Source organism: Ochotona princeps, chromosome 9 (genome assembly GCF_030435755.1).
Source record: "Ochotona princeps isolate mOchPri1 chromosome 9, mOchPri1.hap1, whole genome shotgun sequence".
NCBI classification, from domain to species: Eukaryota; Metazoa; Chordata; class Mammalia; order Lagomorpha; family Ochotonidae; genus Ochotona; species Ochotona princeps.
In genome coordinates, this window is record NC_080840.1 from 78,026,440 (window position 1) to 78,041,299 (window position 14,860).

The 14,860-nt window shown below is 49.3% G+C and overlaps 1 protein-coding gene across 1 annotated transcript in view; it reads right to left on the reverse strand.

Moving 5' to 3' along the window:
* Window positions 1-14,860, reverse strand: part of GFPT2 (glutamine-fructose-6-phosphate transaminase 2) — a 34,062-nt gene that overhangs the window by 3,493 nt on the left and 15,709 nt on the right. Inside the window, exons 5-16 of the mRNA XM_004599023.4 lie at window positions 14,455-14,513; window positions 13,686-13,820; window positions 11,246-11,307; window positions 9,701-9,780; window positions 9,131-9,248; window positions 8,568-8,731; window positions 7,140-7,235; window positions 6,428-6,525; window positions 5,577-5,697; window positions 4,614-4,771; window positions 4,314-4,428; window positions 1,661-1,788 (exon numbers count right to left, since the gene is read on the reverse strand). Of these exons, the coding sequence (XP_004599080.1) occupies window positions 1,661-1,788; window positions 4,314-4,428; window positions 4,614-4,771; window positions 5,577-5,697; window positions 6,428-6,525; window positions 7,140-7,235; window positions 8,568-8,731; window positions 9,131-9,248; window positions 9,701-9,780; window positions 11,246-11,307; window positions 13,686-13,820; window positions 14,455-14,513 (1,334 nt within the window). The remainder of the gene's footprint in view (window positions 1-1,660; window positions 1,789-4,313; window positions 4,429-4,613; window positions 4,772-5,576; window positions 5,698-6,427; window positions 6,526-7,139; window positions 7,236-8,567; window positions 8,732-9,130; window positions 9,249-9,700; window positions 9,781-11,245; window positions 11,308-13,685; window positions 13,821-14,454; window positions 14,514-14,860) is intronic.

Here is a 14,860-nt window from a genome sequence, read left to right on the forward strand (position 1 = left end):
GCCAGGCCATTATCAAGCATTTCACTAATCACATCCCCAGTCTGAGGCCCTGGAGCAAGTATCTCCTAAGGCTGCTGTGGCTGACCTGGAAGAAAAATCACACTCCATGGGCTGTCAGTGGAGTTTCTTCTATGTTCAGTCACTTCTGAAGCTAGGTCACTGGACCGGTCAGTGTTCACTGGGGCCGGGGAAATGCTGGCGCGCTGTTCCCCGAGGGATCACACAGAGGGGCCACTGACCAGTGCCCGCAGCAGCCTCCACACATCTTTCTTATGGCAGAATGTGCGTCTTTCACCAGCATGCTCAGACACTGCAGCTGAGCCCCGCCTTGGTGCAGAGCTCTTGGGACTGACACCCCACCCCCCCAGGGCTTGCTCATCTGCTTTCCTGGCACATCATTATTAAAGTTTTTGGACTTTTCAAAGGGTCAAGTTCTTTTTCGTGATAATCACCGACTGACAGTTGGCAAAATCCTGGGTAGCTTCACGATGGGGACTGGACACCAAAACTAAAGAGGCAGGGTTAAATCGTTGGGGCTTACAGCCACACCCACCATTCTCCAAAAGGAAGATGGGCTGAGCTCGCCTTCAATGGCCAATGATGCAAACAAACATGCCTATGAAATGTGGCTTAGAGATGTGGCCCAGGAGAGCTAAATCTTGAGGGTTCTGGAGAGTGATGTACCCAGAGAAGGCACAGGGGCCCCTCATGCCTTCTCCTAACACCTTGCCCCAAATATCCCCTACTCTGCTGTTCATCTGTATCCTCCATAAAACCCTTGGTAACAGGCAAGTCAATGCAAGAAGCACCAAACGTGGAGGCTGGAGCTCACTGGGCTCAGGCAGGAAATGTGGCAATGGTGGGGAAGGTGCTGAGGACTCCCTGCCTCACCTGGGGGAGGGGGAGCAGGCTGGGGTATGCACGCTGGCCTTGTCCCCACTGTCTCCCCTTCACTGTGACTGAGTGGCCTCACCCAGCCACAAGCCGACAGAAAGCCCAGGGCAGATTTACTCGGACTCCACAGAGCTCTCTGGCCACTCTCCTGGCAGCATGTTGCTCCTGCTCTACTAGCTTTTAGTTACACTGGTGTGGCTCTCCACTGCCTTGGGTGGGGCAGACGGGGTTGGCAAAGCAGGAAGACCCCTGTTTGAAAGACAGGGCCTTCAAGTTTCACCCTGCAGGATCGCAGGGTGGGGGAAAAGAGCACAACTGTCACCCTGCCATTCCAGTCTGCCTTTGTCCCTCACACGGGTGTGCAGGTACTGTCTGTGGTCTCGAGCATGGCTCTCCACCTTCGGGAGATCTGGGGCACAGAATGTGGATGCTCACTGCTGGGCCCCCAGAAGGTTCTCCTGAGCAGTGATGGTACCTGAGGGCTTGCATGCCTTGGGACATCCACCCATACATGTCCCCCGCTGGATTGGGCGATGCCTGGAAACAGGCACCTACTTCACCTTTCTCTGCATCCCAAGAGGCAGAACAGCCTGACTACAGGATCAGTGACCAAAGGCTCCCCGAGCCCAGGGTCCACTCTCCTTTCGGCTGGTTTCTCAGGATGCCTCCTATGCCTGCTCTCATGGTGCTTGGTGAGGCGGGGGCTGGGGGGAGGCTCTGCTTCATGGGTAATGGGCAGGGGCGGGGTGGGAAGAGGGGCGCTCACCAAGGCTCCTTCCAGGCAAGTGGCGTAGTTGTAGCCTCGCCCCATCACCAGCAGTGACCTCTGTGTGTATAGCTCCAGGGCCAGATCATGGATCTTCTCATCCAGAGACAGCACTTCCTTGATCAGCTCTGAGTCATGCACAGAGCAGAGGTGGAAAGTAAGGAGCTGACATTATATGGTGCGGCAGGTGAAGCTGCTGTCCTAATGCTGGTATCCCATTATGGGAACTGGTTTAAGTCCTAACTGCTCTACTTTCAACCCAGCCCCCCCCCACCCCCCACCCCCCCCCGGTAATTAACTGGGAAACCAGTGGAAGATGGCCCAGGTCCTTGGGCCCCTACCACCCTGAGTGAGATCTGGATGGAATTCCAGGCTCCTGGTTTAGTCTTGGCTCAGCTCTGGCCACTGCACCCATTTGGGGAGTGAATAAGCTGCCGGAAAATCTCTCTCCCTGCTTTTTAAGTAAATAAAAGAAACCTCTAAATCTAGATAAATAAATAAGGTGCTGGCATTATGACATACAAGGTTCAGCATCAGCTTATGATGCTGGCAGCCCAAATAGGTGCCAGTTTGAGTCCCAGCTGCTCCACTTCTGTGCCTGGGAAGCAGCAGAAGACGGACAATGTGCTTGGGTCCCTATACCAAGTGAGAGATCCGAGCATCTTGGGGCTCCTGGCTTCAACCTGGCCAAGCAGCGGCCAGAGCAGCTATCTGGGGAGTGAGTCAGCAGATGGAATATCTCTTTCTCCTCCTTTCTCTAATACTCTGTCTTTCAAGTAAGTAAAAATAAATCTTAAAGAAATAATATTAATAAAATGGTGTATCAGACAAAAGTTTTTAAAATACTGTAATGCTTCAGTATCTGTTTTGTTTGTCTTTCATTTTATTTGAAAGGTAGACAGAGATCTTCCATCTGCTGATCATTTCCCAAATGCCCCCCAATAGTCATGGCTGGGCCAGGTTGAAGCCAGCAGCTCTTGTCACTTGTGATGTCTGGGGACAAAGCCAGCAGGAAATGGTAGAAACTAGCAGTTCGTAGACTTTTGGACCTTAAGATTCCCTGACACTCTTTCAAATTATTCCAAATCCCTAAGTGCCCTATTGTGGTGGTGGTTTACATTTACCGGATTAGAAAACACTACGAGGAAATTTTAAAATCTTAAGTCACTGGAAGTAATAATAAACCCATTCTAATAATGTATCTTAAAAAATAGTGAGGGGCCTGGTGCGATTCTGTAGTGGCTAAAGTCCTTGCCTTGAATGTGCCAGGATCTCATATGGGCACCGGTTCTAATCCCGGCAGCTACCTTCTTGTGGCCATTTCCCATCCAGCTCCCTGCTTGTGGCCTGGGAAAGCAGCCGAGGACGGCCCAAAGCCTTGGGACCCTGAACCCGCATGGGAGACCTGGAAGAAGCTCCGGGCTCCTGGCTTCGGATTGACTCAGCTCTAGCCGTTGAGGCCGCTTGGGGAGTGAACCATCGGATGGAAGATATTCCTTTCTGTCTTTCCTCCTCTCTGTATAACTGCCTTTCCAATAAAAATAAAATCAATCTTTAAAAAATTAGTGAGAAGAGTGACATTGCAACATTTTACATTTTTGCACGTATCTGTTCTGCATCCAATCTGCTATACTTATTGCTGAAGTATAGGGACAAAACTCTGGCCTTGAAGAGATGCACAGTTGAAAATAGGAGGGGCATTTTAAAACAGCACAGTAATAATTTCAAATACTTCTCTTTGATATTAGGTCAAATTCAAGTTTTGGCAGTTTCATAAAAGGGTAACTGCAAAACTGGAGTGTAAAATCAATTAACTTCTATTTCGCTACTTTAAAATTCAACAGTCTATCTTGTACCTCAAGTTGATTGGTTCATTTTTTTGCATGACTTTGTCACACCAGGCACTGGAGAGAAAGCTATGCAAATGCTGCAAAAATGTTTCAGCAGAAAACATCACCATGATTTAATCAGAGAAATCTTTGAATACTGGGAAGTGGTCAAGTTCATGGCAGTAGATATACGGTCTCAAGTTTTGGCTGAAAGCTTGAAGTCTATCACTGGTGATAAAATACGCTCAGTTGTTTTACTTCAAGTGTCAGGTTAGCTCAAGCAATTTTAAAAAAAATCACTTATCGGCAAAGGAGAGAGGGAGGGAGAGAGAAAGGGAGAGAGAGTGTGAGCGCGCACATACTATCATCTGGTGCACTCCCTCAATGCCCCCAACAGTCGGGGCTTGGCTGGGGCCAAAGTCAGAAGCCAGAACTTAATCCAGGACTCTCACACGAGTGGCCATCACTGCTACCTCTCAGGGTCTGCATCAGTGGGAAGCTGGAGTCAGGAACTGAACTCCTGTGTGGGATCTCAGTATCTCAGCTACTAGACAAAGCCCTGCTCATTTCCCAGTGAAGGTAGGCCAAACCCCAGTCAGCCTGCCACTCACTCTGAGGTCACAAGGACAGGGAGGCAGCCATGGAGGGGAGAGGAGAAGGGGTCAGGGACTGCAAGGGCCCAGCGAGGAGAATGGGTCTCCACCTCGGCACAGACAGAGCGATTCTCTGTGTGCATTTAGGAGGCGGTGGAAGACTGTGGAAGAGAGTGAACAGGAACGGGCAATGAATTTGCAAACACAGAAAAGTTGACTTCAGAGACGCACCAGGCAAAGTTCTCAGGCCCCGGATAATCTCCTGTCTCCTGCCCTGGAGGGAAATTCGGTCTTCGGACATCATCAAACCAAACATCACCAGGGAGATGAACTGGCTCGTGTAGGCCTGTGGACCAGGAAGCAGTGGGCAGAGAAGGGAGGCACATGTCACACACAACATGAATTTAAAAACAGGGAAAACGGTAGCGATGCTGCAGGCAGAAGGGGTGTCATTGCAATCCCTGCCTCCACTCACAGGGAGCAGAGGCCTGGCCGCAGGCCCCCACACCAGCTCTCACCCCAGGCTCCCACCTTGGTGCTGGCCACGCCGATCTCTGGGCCTGCATTGATGTGGACGCCACAATCGGTCTCTCGTGAGATGGAGCTGCCCACGGTGTTGGTGATGCCCACGGTCAGGGCGCGACGGTCCTTACAGTAACGCAGTGCCAGGAGTGTGTCTGCAGTCTCACCTGCCATATGAGCAGGGGGGGGGAGGCTTTCCAGTGTGCGTTTACCAGGCTAAGCCCTGTCCTCTTGCCCCCAGCTCCTACATGGAACTTGCTGCTCCATTTCAGAAGTGCAAGAATGGTCCCCAAAGTGTGTTTGTCAGGTCTGGTTCAAAAAGAAACACTTCCGGTAGCCTCCCAATGTGAACTCAGACTATTTCTGTGGGACAGTCACTGAAGCAGGCCCATGCATAAGCCAGGAAGCCTCCCCATGTTCCTGGGGCTTCAAGGACTAGTGTGTCAGTCAGGCCGTAACGTGTTCACCTGCTGACACCCTGCCCCAAATGCCGAGTTAGTGCAAGGATGGCACAGGACATGCTAGGTTAGGGCACTGCCCTACACCTCACCAAGTAGGGCCTCTCCACACCTCACTATGCACAATAAACCTTTCCCCCACCAAAGTTATTCTCAACTTAGAATCTCAATATTTTTTTCCACTTGATTAAGTCTGGCAAACAATTAGTGTACATTAGTGAGTGGTCCCTGAAGTCCTAGACTTGGGAAGACAGGAGGAAGAAAAAGCTGTGGGGCATGGGAGAGGCCAGGGGAGCTGGGTCCCCAGCCTGACACCAGCTCTGTCTGACCTGGCTGTCCTCCCACTAAGATAGAACAGTGACTGATGGCTCAGGAGGCCAGGTGATCTGATGCTCAAGGAAGTGTGCTGCATGTGGTAGCGCACAGAGAACTCAACAGGCTGGAGGGCCACAAAGGCACATGGCAGAGAACCTTCAGGGAAATGAACACAAGCCTGGTTGCAGTGATCTCTTACCTGACTGACTGATGAAAAAGCAAACATCATCCCTGAACACAGGTGTGTTCCTGTCCAGGAAATCACTAGCGAGTTCAACCATCACGGGGAGCTCCGTTAGTTCCTCCAGAACTTGCCGCGTCTGAGGCCAACAAGAATGCAGACTCTTAGGTTTGTTATATGTTGTGTATAAACTAAAATTGAAATGTCAATGAGATGGTCACAGAAGGTGGTTAAGAACTCGCATTTACTTTTACCATATTGGTTACTCATTACTATGTCAATTAATTCCATAATGATGTAAATTTTTGCTGATGGTATGTTGGAGCTTTTAATTGACTGGGATGATACTCTGCTGGCTCTGTCTTCAGACCAGAGAGGGTATACCTAAGAAGCCGTTGAACTTGACTGGACAATAAGATGCTGGACTCTATGTTTGGTATATGCTTGCAATGGGGGAATCTCAACTGAACTTGAACTGTGGTTATGCAACAAGGTGGAGGAATCCACCATGGTGGGAGGGTTTGCGGAGGGGTGGGGAGAATCCAAGTACCTATGAAACTGTGTCACATAATACAATGTAATTAATGAATTAAAAAAAAAAAAAAAGAATGCAGACTCAAGTTAGTCACAGGTGCCACAAGGACTGGGGACATTGTGTGACAAGGCACCCTCCTGCCTGGGTGGTAAGAGGGCTGCATTAACCAACTGGTCACTTGTGGAAAACAGGGTTCAGTGGCAGTTCTCACAATGGCTCCTGGGAATGAGTGCAAAGGTTTTGCTAAAATGAGAAGGCCAAGACTACAAGAACAGTGAAGACCTGGGACTCATCCTAGGAGGCACTCTCAGAGGGTCCAGCATATTGCACTTACCGCCACAGCAGCGTGGTAGCTGGTGCCACAGCCAATCACAATGAGCCGTCGGCATCGTCGGATCTCCTTCAAGTGGTCCTTCAAGCCACCCAGGAGCACTGCAGGACACACAGCACGGCGTTAGTGCTGGGACATGGTATCTACACTATCACCTGAACAGGGCACAGCATAGCCTTAAGCAATGAGGTTAAGGGCTGGGTAGACAGGCGGATGGGTGACGGCACAAACATAGCAGCAAGCTCTGGTTCATAGCCTGCTCCCTGGGTCCTTGTGCGGCTGAAGGAGGATAAGTGTAGTAGTACTAAGCCAGCATTTATATATCAAAACCCCATACCTTTGCTCAATAACTTGGTTGGGTGGGTCTCAGTCCTCTCCCTGGGGGTGGGTTAGGAATCTTATCTGCTCTTCACTAGGGGTGCTATTAGGAATTTGTGGGAGGAATTTTCAGAGTCCCACACCCTTAAAAAGTCCTCCATCCAACTGGACATCCCAGACTGGAAGGAGAGGGCTCAGACCCATAAACACGCTACAGTGAAGGCAGCCTGGCTTCTCACTTCTTTTCTGATATGTCCACCCAGCTTATCAGGTATAATTCTTTTCACTAAACTTTACTTCTGCATGCACTGGCCCTCCTATGGCAATGCCTCTGTCATCGATGACACAACAAACTTACACAACTAGGAACAACAACCATCTCTTGCTTCAAGTTTACCTGTGTTGGCTTCAAAATTCACCCGACCTCTCATAGTATTGAAAACTGATTCCGGCTGTTCAAAGATCTCCTTCTGCATGAACGCACTGAAGTTACCTGGTCAATACCAAGAAATGGGTTAATTTCCATCTGGTGACATTTCAATCAGGAGTGGTGACATGTGACAAATTTGAAGGACATCTCCTGGGACTGTGCTGCCCGACACTTTGGGGACAAAACCGAGGGAAGCAGGTCAGGCCCTCTGATGTACACTGCAGACCCTGCAGCTTGAGGAAGGAGGATGTGAGCTGTTAGAATGAGAATGAGGCTGGTCTCACAGGCTTACGTCCAGTAGCGGGAATATAGAGGTTTACTATCCAAAGTCTCCTGTCTCCAAACTAGCCTACTTAGGGATATTCAAATCAAGCAAGCCCAAAGAAACAAGCAACTGTCTTTTAACAAACATGTTTATAAGCTTGTGTAACACACAGAATCCTTTTCAGTCAACATGTGGGTTTCCAGGGCTCTGCTCTAAATGGGACTTCAGCAATGTCAGAGACCATGACCTACAAGATGCTTGAGCCCCTGACCCAGATGCTGCATCTGAGACTTGAGACTTGAGGGCAGTGCTTGTAGCATACATGCAGTGCTGAGGCCACACATGGCCGGCATTTCCTGTCTTCTGCCTGCAACACAGCACTTATAAAGAGGGCCATGGAGCAAAGAGAGTGGGTGAGAAGATGGCCATTGTGGGTATGCGTGCTGGGGATAGGCCAGAGCAGACAAAAAAATCAGGGAAGGGCAGCTCCTTGCAGGATGACATCTAAGTGGGACCCCTTGGTCAAAGGAGCCAATCCCGTGGTAACAGTAGGTATAGGAGCCCCAGTTGGGCAGGCACTAGGCTGGTGGGGAGATAGCCAGGCTGCATGGGCAGGACATAGTACGCAAAGAGGTGCGTCTCATGGGGCCAAGTTGAGCATGGGTGGAGTTGGGTGAGCTTGGGGTCTGCGGCAGGGACTGGATTTTACTCTAGGGTCAAGGGAAACCATCGGAGGTCTTTGGGCACTAGAATGGTAACAGAACTTAAAAGTCCACTCAGGCTTTCCAGTGGGGCAGAGTTTGAAGGGGACCAGTGGGGGTGTAAGCACATAGACTCTCCATCTGGGATATGTATTCTGTAGACTTCATAATGGAGGGGAAATGATACCTGGGCCACAGGTATGGGTTCTAGGGAGTCAGATCATTATGACTTGGAAAGATCAAGCCCCCTGTGGATTTGCCAGATTCCTCATATGCCCTCAGTTCTGTGAACCACACCTGCCATGCCACCTATGGCCATGGCAGGCAGAAGGGCTGTGGTACCCACCATGGTGGAGAAGAACGCAGGGCCACCCCCTCACCAACAAGGGCCACAGTTTCTGCTCTACACAGACTCTTGACGACACCTGCCTTTCATAATCTGTTGTAATTCCATCTGCAAGGTCTGGATGGCTCGAGAGGGGTCATCACTGGCTGAGCGCTTGACCCGGTGAATAGAGAGTTTCCCATCAGCCACCGCTGCAATATCGTCATCCTCAAGGAAGATCACCCTGTTGGTGTGCTCTATGATGGCGCTGGACCAGGAAAGAAGAACACAGTTACAAGGTAGTGATTGTTTGCTGTCTCCAAACACGCAGTCCATGTCAGAGACATTTCAGAGAGTACAGTAACACCATCCCAAAAGCATTTAGCCCCCTTCTTCTCCACACTCCCTCCGCTCCCCTCCAAGATATTCTGAAGCCAGCCAGCCACAGAATCACTTCTTCTGTAAACAGCTCAGCTTCTACCCCTAAAAGATAAGGACTACTCTGTGCCTATTTCAACACCATTATCCTTTCTAAAATTAGAAATGAGCCATGGCTCTCGCTCCTTGCTGAGCCCTGAGAAGACAGCTCTAAGGGCAGCTGAAGGCGATACAGCAGTGTTTAGACTGATTCCGGGACCTCGGTCAAGAAGATCCCCAGGTGGCTCACCTGGCATCGGAAGCAAAGAAGAATTCCACAGCCTTGTCACCCACAGCGTGAAGGCAGGTGGAGCTGTCCAGCCTCCGGGTCCTGGCTTTGCAGGTGCTGTTCACGTTCTCAATAGTGCCTAGCAGAAGAAGCAGTGATTCAAATCCCAGCAACAGCCTGCTTTGCTTTGCATGTGGCCAGGAGCCCGTCTCCCTTTTGAATACATGTGGGGGAGACTGCCATTTTTAGTGCTAGCCGTGTCAGCCAAATCCTGTACAAGCTCCCCAAATAGCACAGTTGCCACTCCCTGTAAGAGCATTTGAAATGGCTGCAGCGTGAGCGCAATGCAAACAGAAACAAACCAAAGAAACTCTCACATCAGCACACACAGTTGCCGCTATACTGTGCTTTCCATTTTTGTACAGAGTCGAAAATATCCAAGATGAAATTTTAAAAAATGCAGCCAAGTTGAAGTTGCCTGATATTCTTTCAGATCCAGAATTATGGACCAGTGGGGCCACAGGGGCTGTGTCCTTGCCTCAGAGGGGAGCTGACTGGCAGACACCCATTCGAGTCCTCAGTGAGACTTACATGTCCTGTAGAGGATGGGGACCTGCTCGGTGGACAGTTTGTACTTGCTCCGCACCCCGATGAGCAGTGGGCTGCCCCTCCTGTAGGAAGATGGAGCAAGTCATCTGTGATTGAACACTCAGGACAGGACATTACCTGGCATTCCCGAAACAAGCCTTATCCTTGTGGCTGGGAACAGCTTTTTCACACCTGTGCGGGTAGACGCTGTAACCATGGGAGGATGCTCTTAAGGGCAGGAATGGCAGTCTAGCATGGGAATTCCAGATCACTAACAGCCTCATCAGATTTCCAGCCAACCTGGTGACCAGTCCCATCCCACTCAGGATCCCAGGGATAGGTACTCTTCCAATTCACACTTGTCTGCCTGGAGATGCCTTCTTGCCTAGCTCTGTCACTCCCTAGAGCTTGAGTGGCTAGATAGTTTGCCTTCTGAACTTGTGGACTCCATATCCAAGGATTAAACCAACAATAGATCAAAACACTTGGAAAAAACAAAGTTCAGAAATGAACAGAAAGCAAAACTTAGTTTGCTGTGCCTGGACATCTGAAATCCACATAAATGAAATGATGTGTATGCATTGGATTTATCACAACAATCTAGAGATGTCTTCAAATCTACAGGAGGGGTCAGGTGTTCGGCCCAGGGCTTCATGTCAGAGTACTTGGGTTACATTCTTGATTCTAGCTCCTCACTCTAACTTCCTGCTGACACAGCACTGATGCATCAAATCACTGGTCACTGGCATCCACATGGAAGACCTAGATTGAGTTCCTGGTTCTTAGCTTGGGCTCTGGTCCAGCCCTGGCCATTGTGGATGTGTTAGGAAGGAATCAGTTTGGATAAGAGTGCTCTCGCTCTCTTTCTCCAATAAGTAAATACTTTAAAGCATTCAGGAGGATGTGTACAGGTGCTGTGCAAACATTATGCCAACAAAGAGAAGGAACTAGAGCATCATTAGGTTTTTGCTGCTCCAGAACTGATCCCTCACAGATGCCAACGCATCCTCTGACTTGTGGGCTGCTTCAGCCCATTTCCAGGTGGATTCATTACTGCCCGAGTGACACCTCCTAGATGGAGTACAAGGTGGCCTTTGTCATAAAGGCAGGCTGCAGAGGGGCTCTAACTAAAGCCTCCTCTCCTAGGTCCCCCAGCCAGCAGCCTCCACACATCCTGAGAGAAACCCCCCCCCAGAAAGTGCTTCAGGGCACTTCTGGTTTACTACTGCTAGCAGTGTGTTTAGAACACTATTACATGAGTTCCAATGGCACATTGCCTCCAAAGTCTAATTCTTCACTATCCTTAAAAATAGAGCATGCAAACCAAATTTACAATGGGTGTGCATAGAAGAAAAATTCAATTTCCTGATCTCTCTTTAAACACAATTAGAGGCTCCCAGCCTCACTGACTGCACAGGTGCAGGTGTCCTTTAAGACAGCAAACAGCTTGCATGTGCTAGAGGCCACACCTCTCCCTATGCCTCAAGCTGAGTGGCTGCATCTTATTTATTTATTTGACACTGAAAATATCAGTGCATTGTGTCTCACCTCGTGGCAACGGCTTCTCCAGGGTAGTGAATACTCTTGAAAACCAGTGCAAATGCCCCTTCCTGAAAACACACAAGAGAGCCAAAGATCATTTCCTCTTGCTAGCCAAGCCAGTGGCCTGTACCAGAGGCTGCACTGCTTGGCCCCTCTGCTTTGCAGGCAGCCCTGGAATCAAGTTAGGGAGTGGATGCAGGAACAGCAGGTGCAGGATGATGATAAAGGATGGTAGGCATCATGATGAGGTACCAAAGATCAGGAATTGTGAGTTTCAGACTGAGCTACGTAAATCCCATCATCTCAGACCCACAAGGAACTTCGTCAGAGATCCAGCTCTGTGATGAGCTGGTGCAACCACAGGAAATGAGAATTGAGGGAGGATACTCCGCCTTGCGCCTCAGCACAGCACCTGCTCAGGTACCACAGGGCTAATCCATGAGCTGTGCTTTGCCTAACATGGAGCTGCGGGCTCTGCCTCTCAGCTGGGCAATGTCTTTAGCTTTCTTTGTGCCATCTGTGCATGGAGGTGAGAACGGTCCTATCTGTGTGACTTCTGGGGTGGCAATAAGCCAATGTTCAGAACAATGCCTGGTACACACAGAATCCAAGAGAAGCCAAAATGGTTTTCACTGTGATTCTTAAGGACCAGTTGTCATTATCTGTCTGTAACTCAACCTGCTGGCTGGTGCAAAGAAGCAGCTAGGATTTAGCTCTCCTAACTCCACACACCAAAGTAACATTTTTGGTGCAAAGATTTCCTCTGTATTCTCTCCATCTTGTGCTAATTCCCCATGTCCCTTGTAGATATCAGTTATGCACAGCCAGCTATAAATCCAAATTTTCATGTGAACCCCTCAAGCTATGGAACCCTGGCCTGCTATTCCAAACATGTCACGTCCAGGTTGCAACTCAGCTGCATAGCCTGGGGTTCTCATACTGCATGTCCTATTCCTCAAACATCCCGGAACGAGAGAGCTGCAGACAGACCCTGAGCAACTCACTGTCCTTGCTGCTTGGTAAACAAGGAAGGAGGAGGGAACACAAAAACATTTCCCAGACTCCACCCCTAAGAGCTCTGTGCTGCTTCTGGGAAGCCAAATGCTATTAAGGGGGAGGAACTTCCCAAATGGAAAAGATGTTCTGTGGTGCGGTACCAAATGGGTTGACTGTATTTAATATCAGACATTACACTGTACATTAAGAGCAGCCTGCCTTGCAGCCAATTAGGGATTGAAACTGTCTGGAAAAGAGGTTACATGGCTGCAGGCATGCACTATGCAGTCAGACCTAGCGTGGTGATGAGCACGCCCAGTCTCTGTTTTCTTGTCATTATCCGCATTTGCAGCTCCATACCTATTCACACAGCACTTGCATTGTATTCGGGACTATCAAAGATCTAGGGATGATCTAAAGTACACAGGAGGATGTGCAGTGCAGATGCTGCCCCATTACATATAAGGGACTGAGGCATTACAGGCTGTGGAGGCTATAGGGAGTGGGGCAGTGCTGAAACCAGTTCCCTAAAGAACAAATGTATGAAACGGGCTCCTATTTATATAGCCTCTAAATTTGGGATTCCCCCAATTGGAGGTCACTGGGTGAAGAGTTTGCAATAGTCTGACTTTACGACTCACCCCACAGTGACATACAGTAAACCTCGACATGGCGCCTACAGCAGCTGCTGAGCGGAATGTCCAGAATGCTCAGTCCTGAGCCCTGTTTCCAGGGGGACCTGTCCCACAGCTATGCTGCCGGGGAGGATGGGCTCTGGAACCTTACCCTCCTCCTCCTCTTCAATCCAAACTGGGTCTGTGTCTACCTCCTCCTCTGCCAAAGAGGAACCTGCCCTTAGGCAATCCCCTCTGCGCAGACTGCCCATTGGGTCCAGCCCTCTGGGCATCACCAGCTTGTTCTGTCTTGGACATCTCTTCAGCCTGTAGATGAGTTCTGATGTCTTGTGACACAAAACCACAAGCCTCTCCTGCCACTAAGCCTTGCACCCTTTCAAATACCTCATAAATCTGCACCTACCACCTCTTCGTCCTCTTGTTTCTAATTTCACTTAGCAGTGGTGGGCATAGCTTCGCTATGACCAATAATTGCTTTATCAGTGAAAGAGGAAAGACTATAATTGCATGTCTCCTACATCAGTTAAATTCATGTTGTATATGTAACCATGAGCACAACTCAACTGAACAGATGACAACATGAATTGCCAGGGCCACATTCACATGTGATGTTGGCAGATGGCAAAGCCAGTCAGAGGGGCACAGATGAAGTAAGGCACTTCTTATCTGACATGTGCAACCTAAAGCACAGAACGATGCTGCAGTTACAGGGACGCCACACCTTAAGACACTACAGATGAGCCACTTTTACTCTAAGTGCTTTGTGCGAAACTGCCCATTGAGTGCACTTTAAACAGATGGGACATGAAACTCACCAACTGCTGGATGACTCTCTCGACCAGTGTGGAGAACGTAATGTCCTCTGTTTCTCTGTTGTCAAACACGTATTTAATCAGCTTGGCGATGGTCTCCGTGTCTGTTTCTGACTCAAACTCGTATCCTTTGCTTTCCTGGAACATGTGGACAGACAGCGTGTCAGATAGTAGTCATTGTGCAATGATGGCTGGGCCAACTCCCTCTATTCCCTAATGATTTGACCTTGGAGTGACTCAAGGCAGGGCTGAGGGAAACCAAGAAGTGGTGAAAAGTGTTTGCCAGAATCACAGCCAAACACCTCTGAGTCATCCCAGAATTCCCTGAGATCATCCTGCCTCATGGCCTGTTCCGGCCATTAATCTGGACATTGCAAAATCACCACACTCAAAATGATAAAATATGTTGAGTCAAACCCACCCAGATTTCCACCAACACCGCACACCCTTCGCCACACCACAAGTTCACCGTCTGCCTTTCTACCCCATGTTCCACAGGCATGTGAGTCCACGTGCGCTGCCGTGTGGCTACTGGAACAAAACAAGCTTCCTGAGATTCTGATTTTGTGAGCCCCCAGCGGGCCCCAGTGGGGACCACAAGCACCCCGCTGGCTCCGTGTGGTGGCAGAGCTTGGGAGTGCTGAGGTGTGACAGCCTGGGTTTCACCCAGTTCCTGGGAGTGTTTCTGAGTGGGATGAGCTGTTTGGAAAGTGTCTGGGGAAAGCCAACACCAGGCAGCCAAGGTGTCTCCACCCAGAAGGAAGGCTCTTACCAGAAACTTCCGCAGATCTTTGTAATTTGTGATGATACCATTGTGGATGACAACAAATTCTGAAAAAAAAAAAAACCAATTTGAGGAAGATGCTAGTAAGAAATAAAGGTCAAGTTTAGGCAAAGAAAAATGAATGGAAGGCTTGACACTACTCCTGCAAAGAGCGCTGGTCCAGTTTGGTGTGCAGTGACTGGGGACTGAGGACTACAAATTTAAACCCAAGGAAATCCACCTTTCTGGTTCAGAAACATGCATCTCAATCAGACGGTGAAGTGAGCTCTTGTGCAGGGTCTACAATATTATCAAACAGGCATTAGTAGTTCTGTTATTTCAGGCATTCTCTTTAGTTTCTGGGCTCAAAGAGGTCACCAAGCCATGGTCTGCAGGTGTGTCTTTGCTGCAGGAG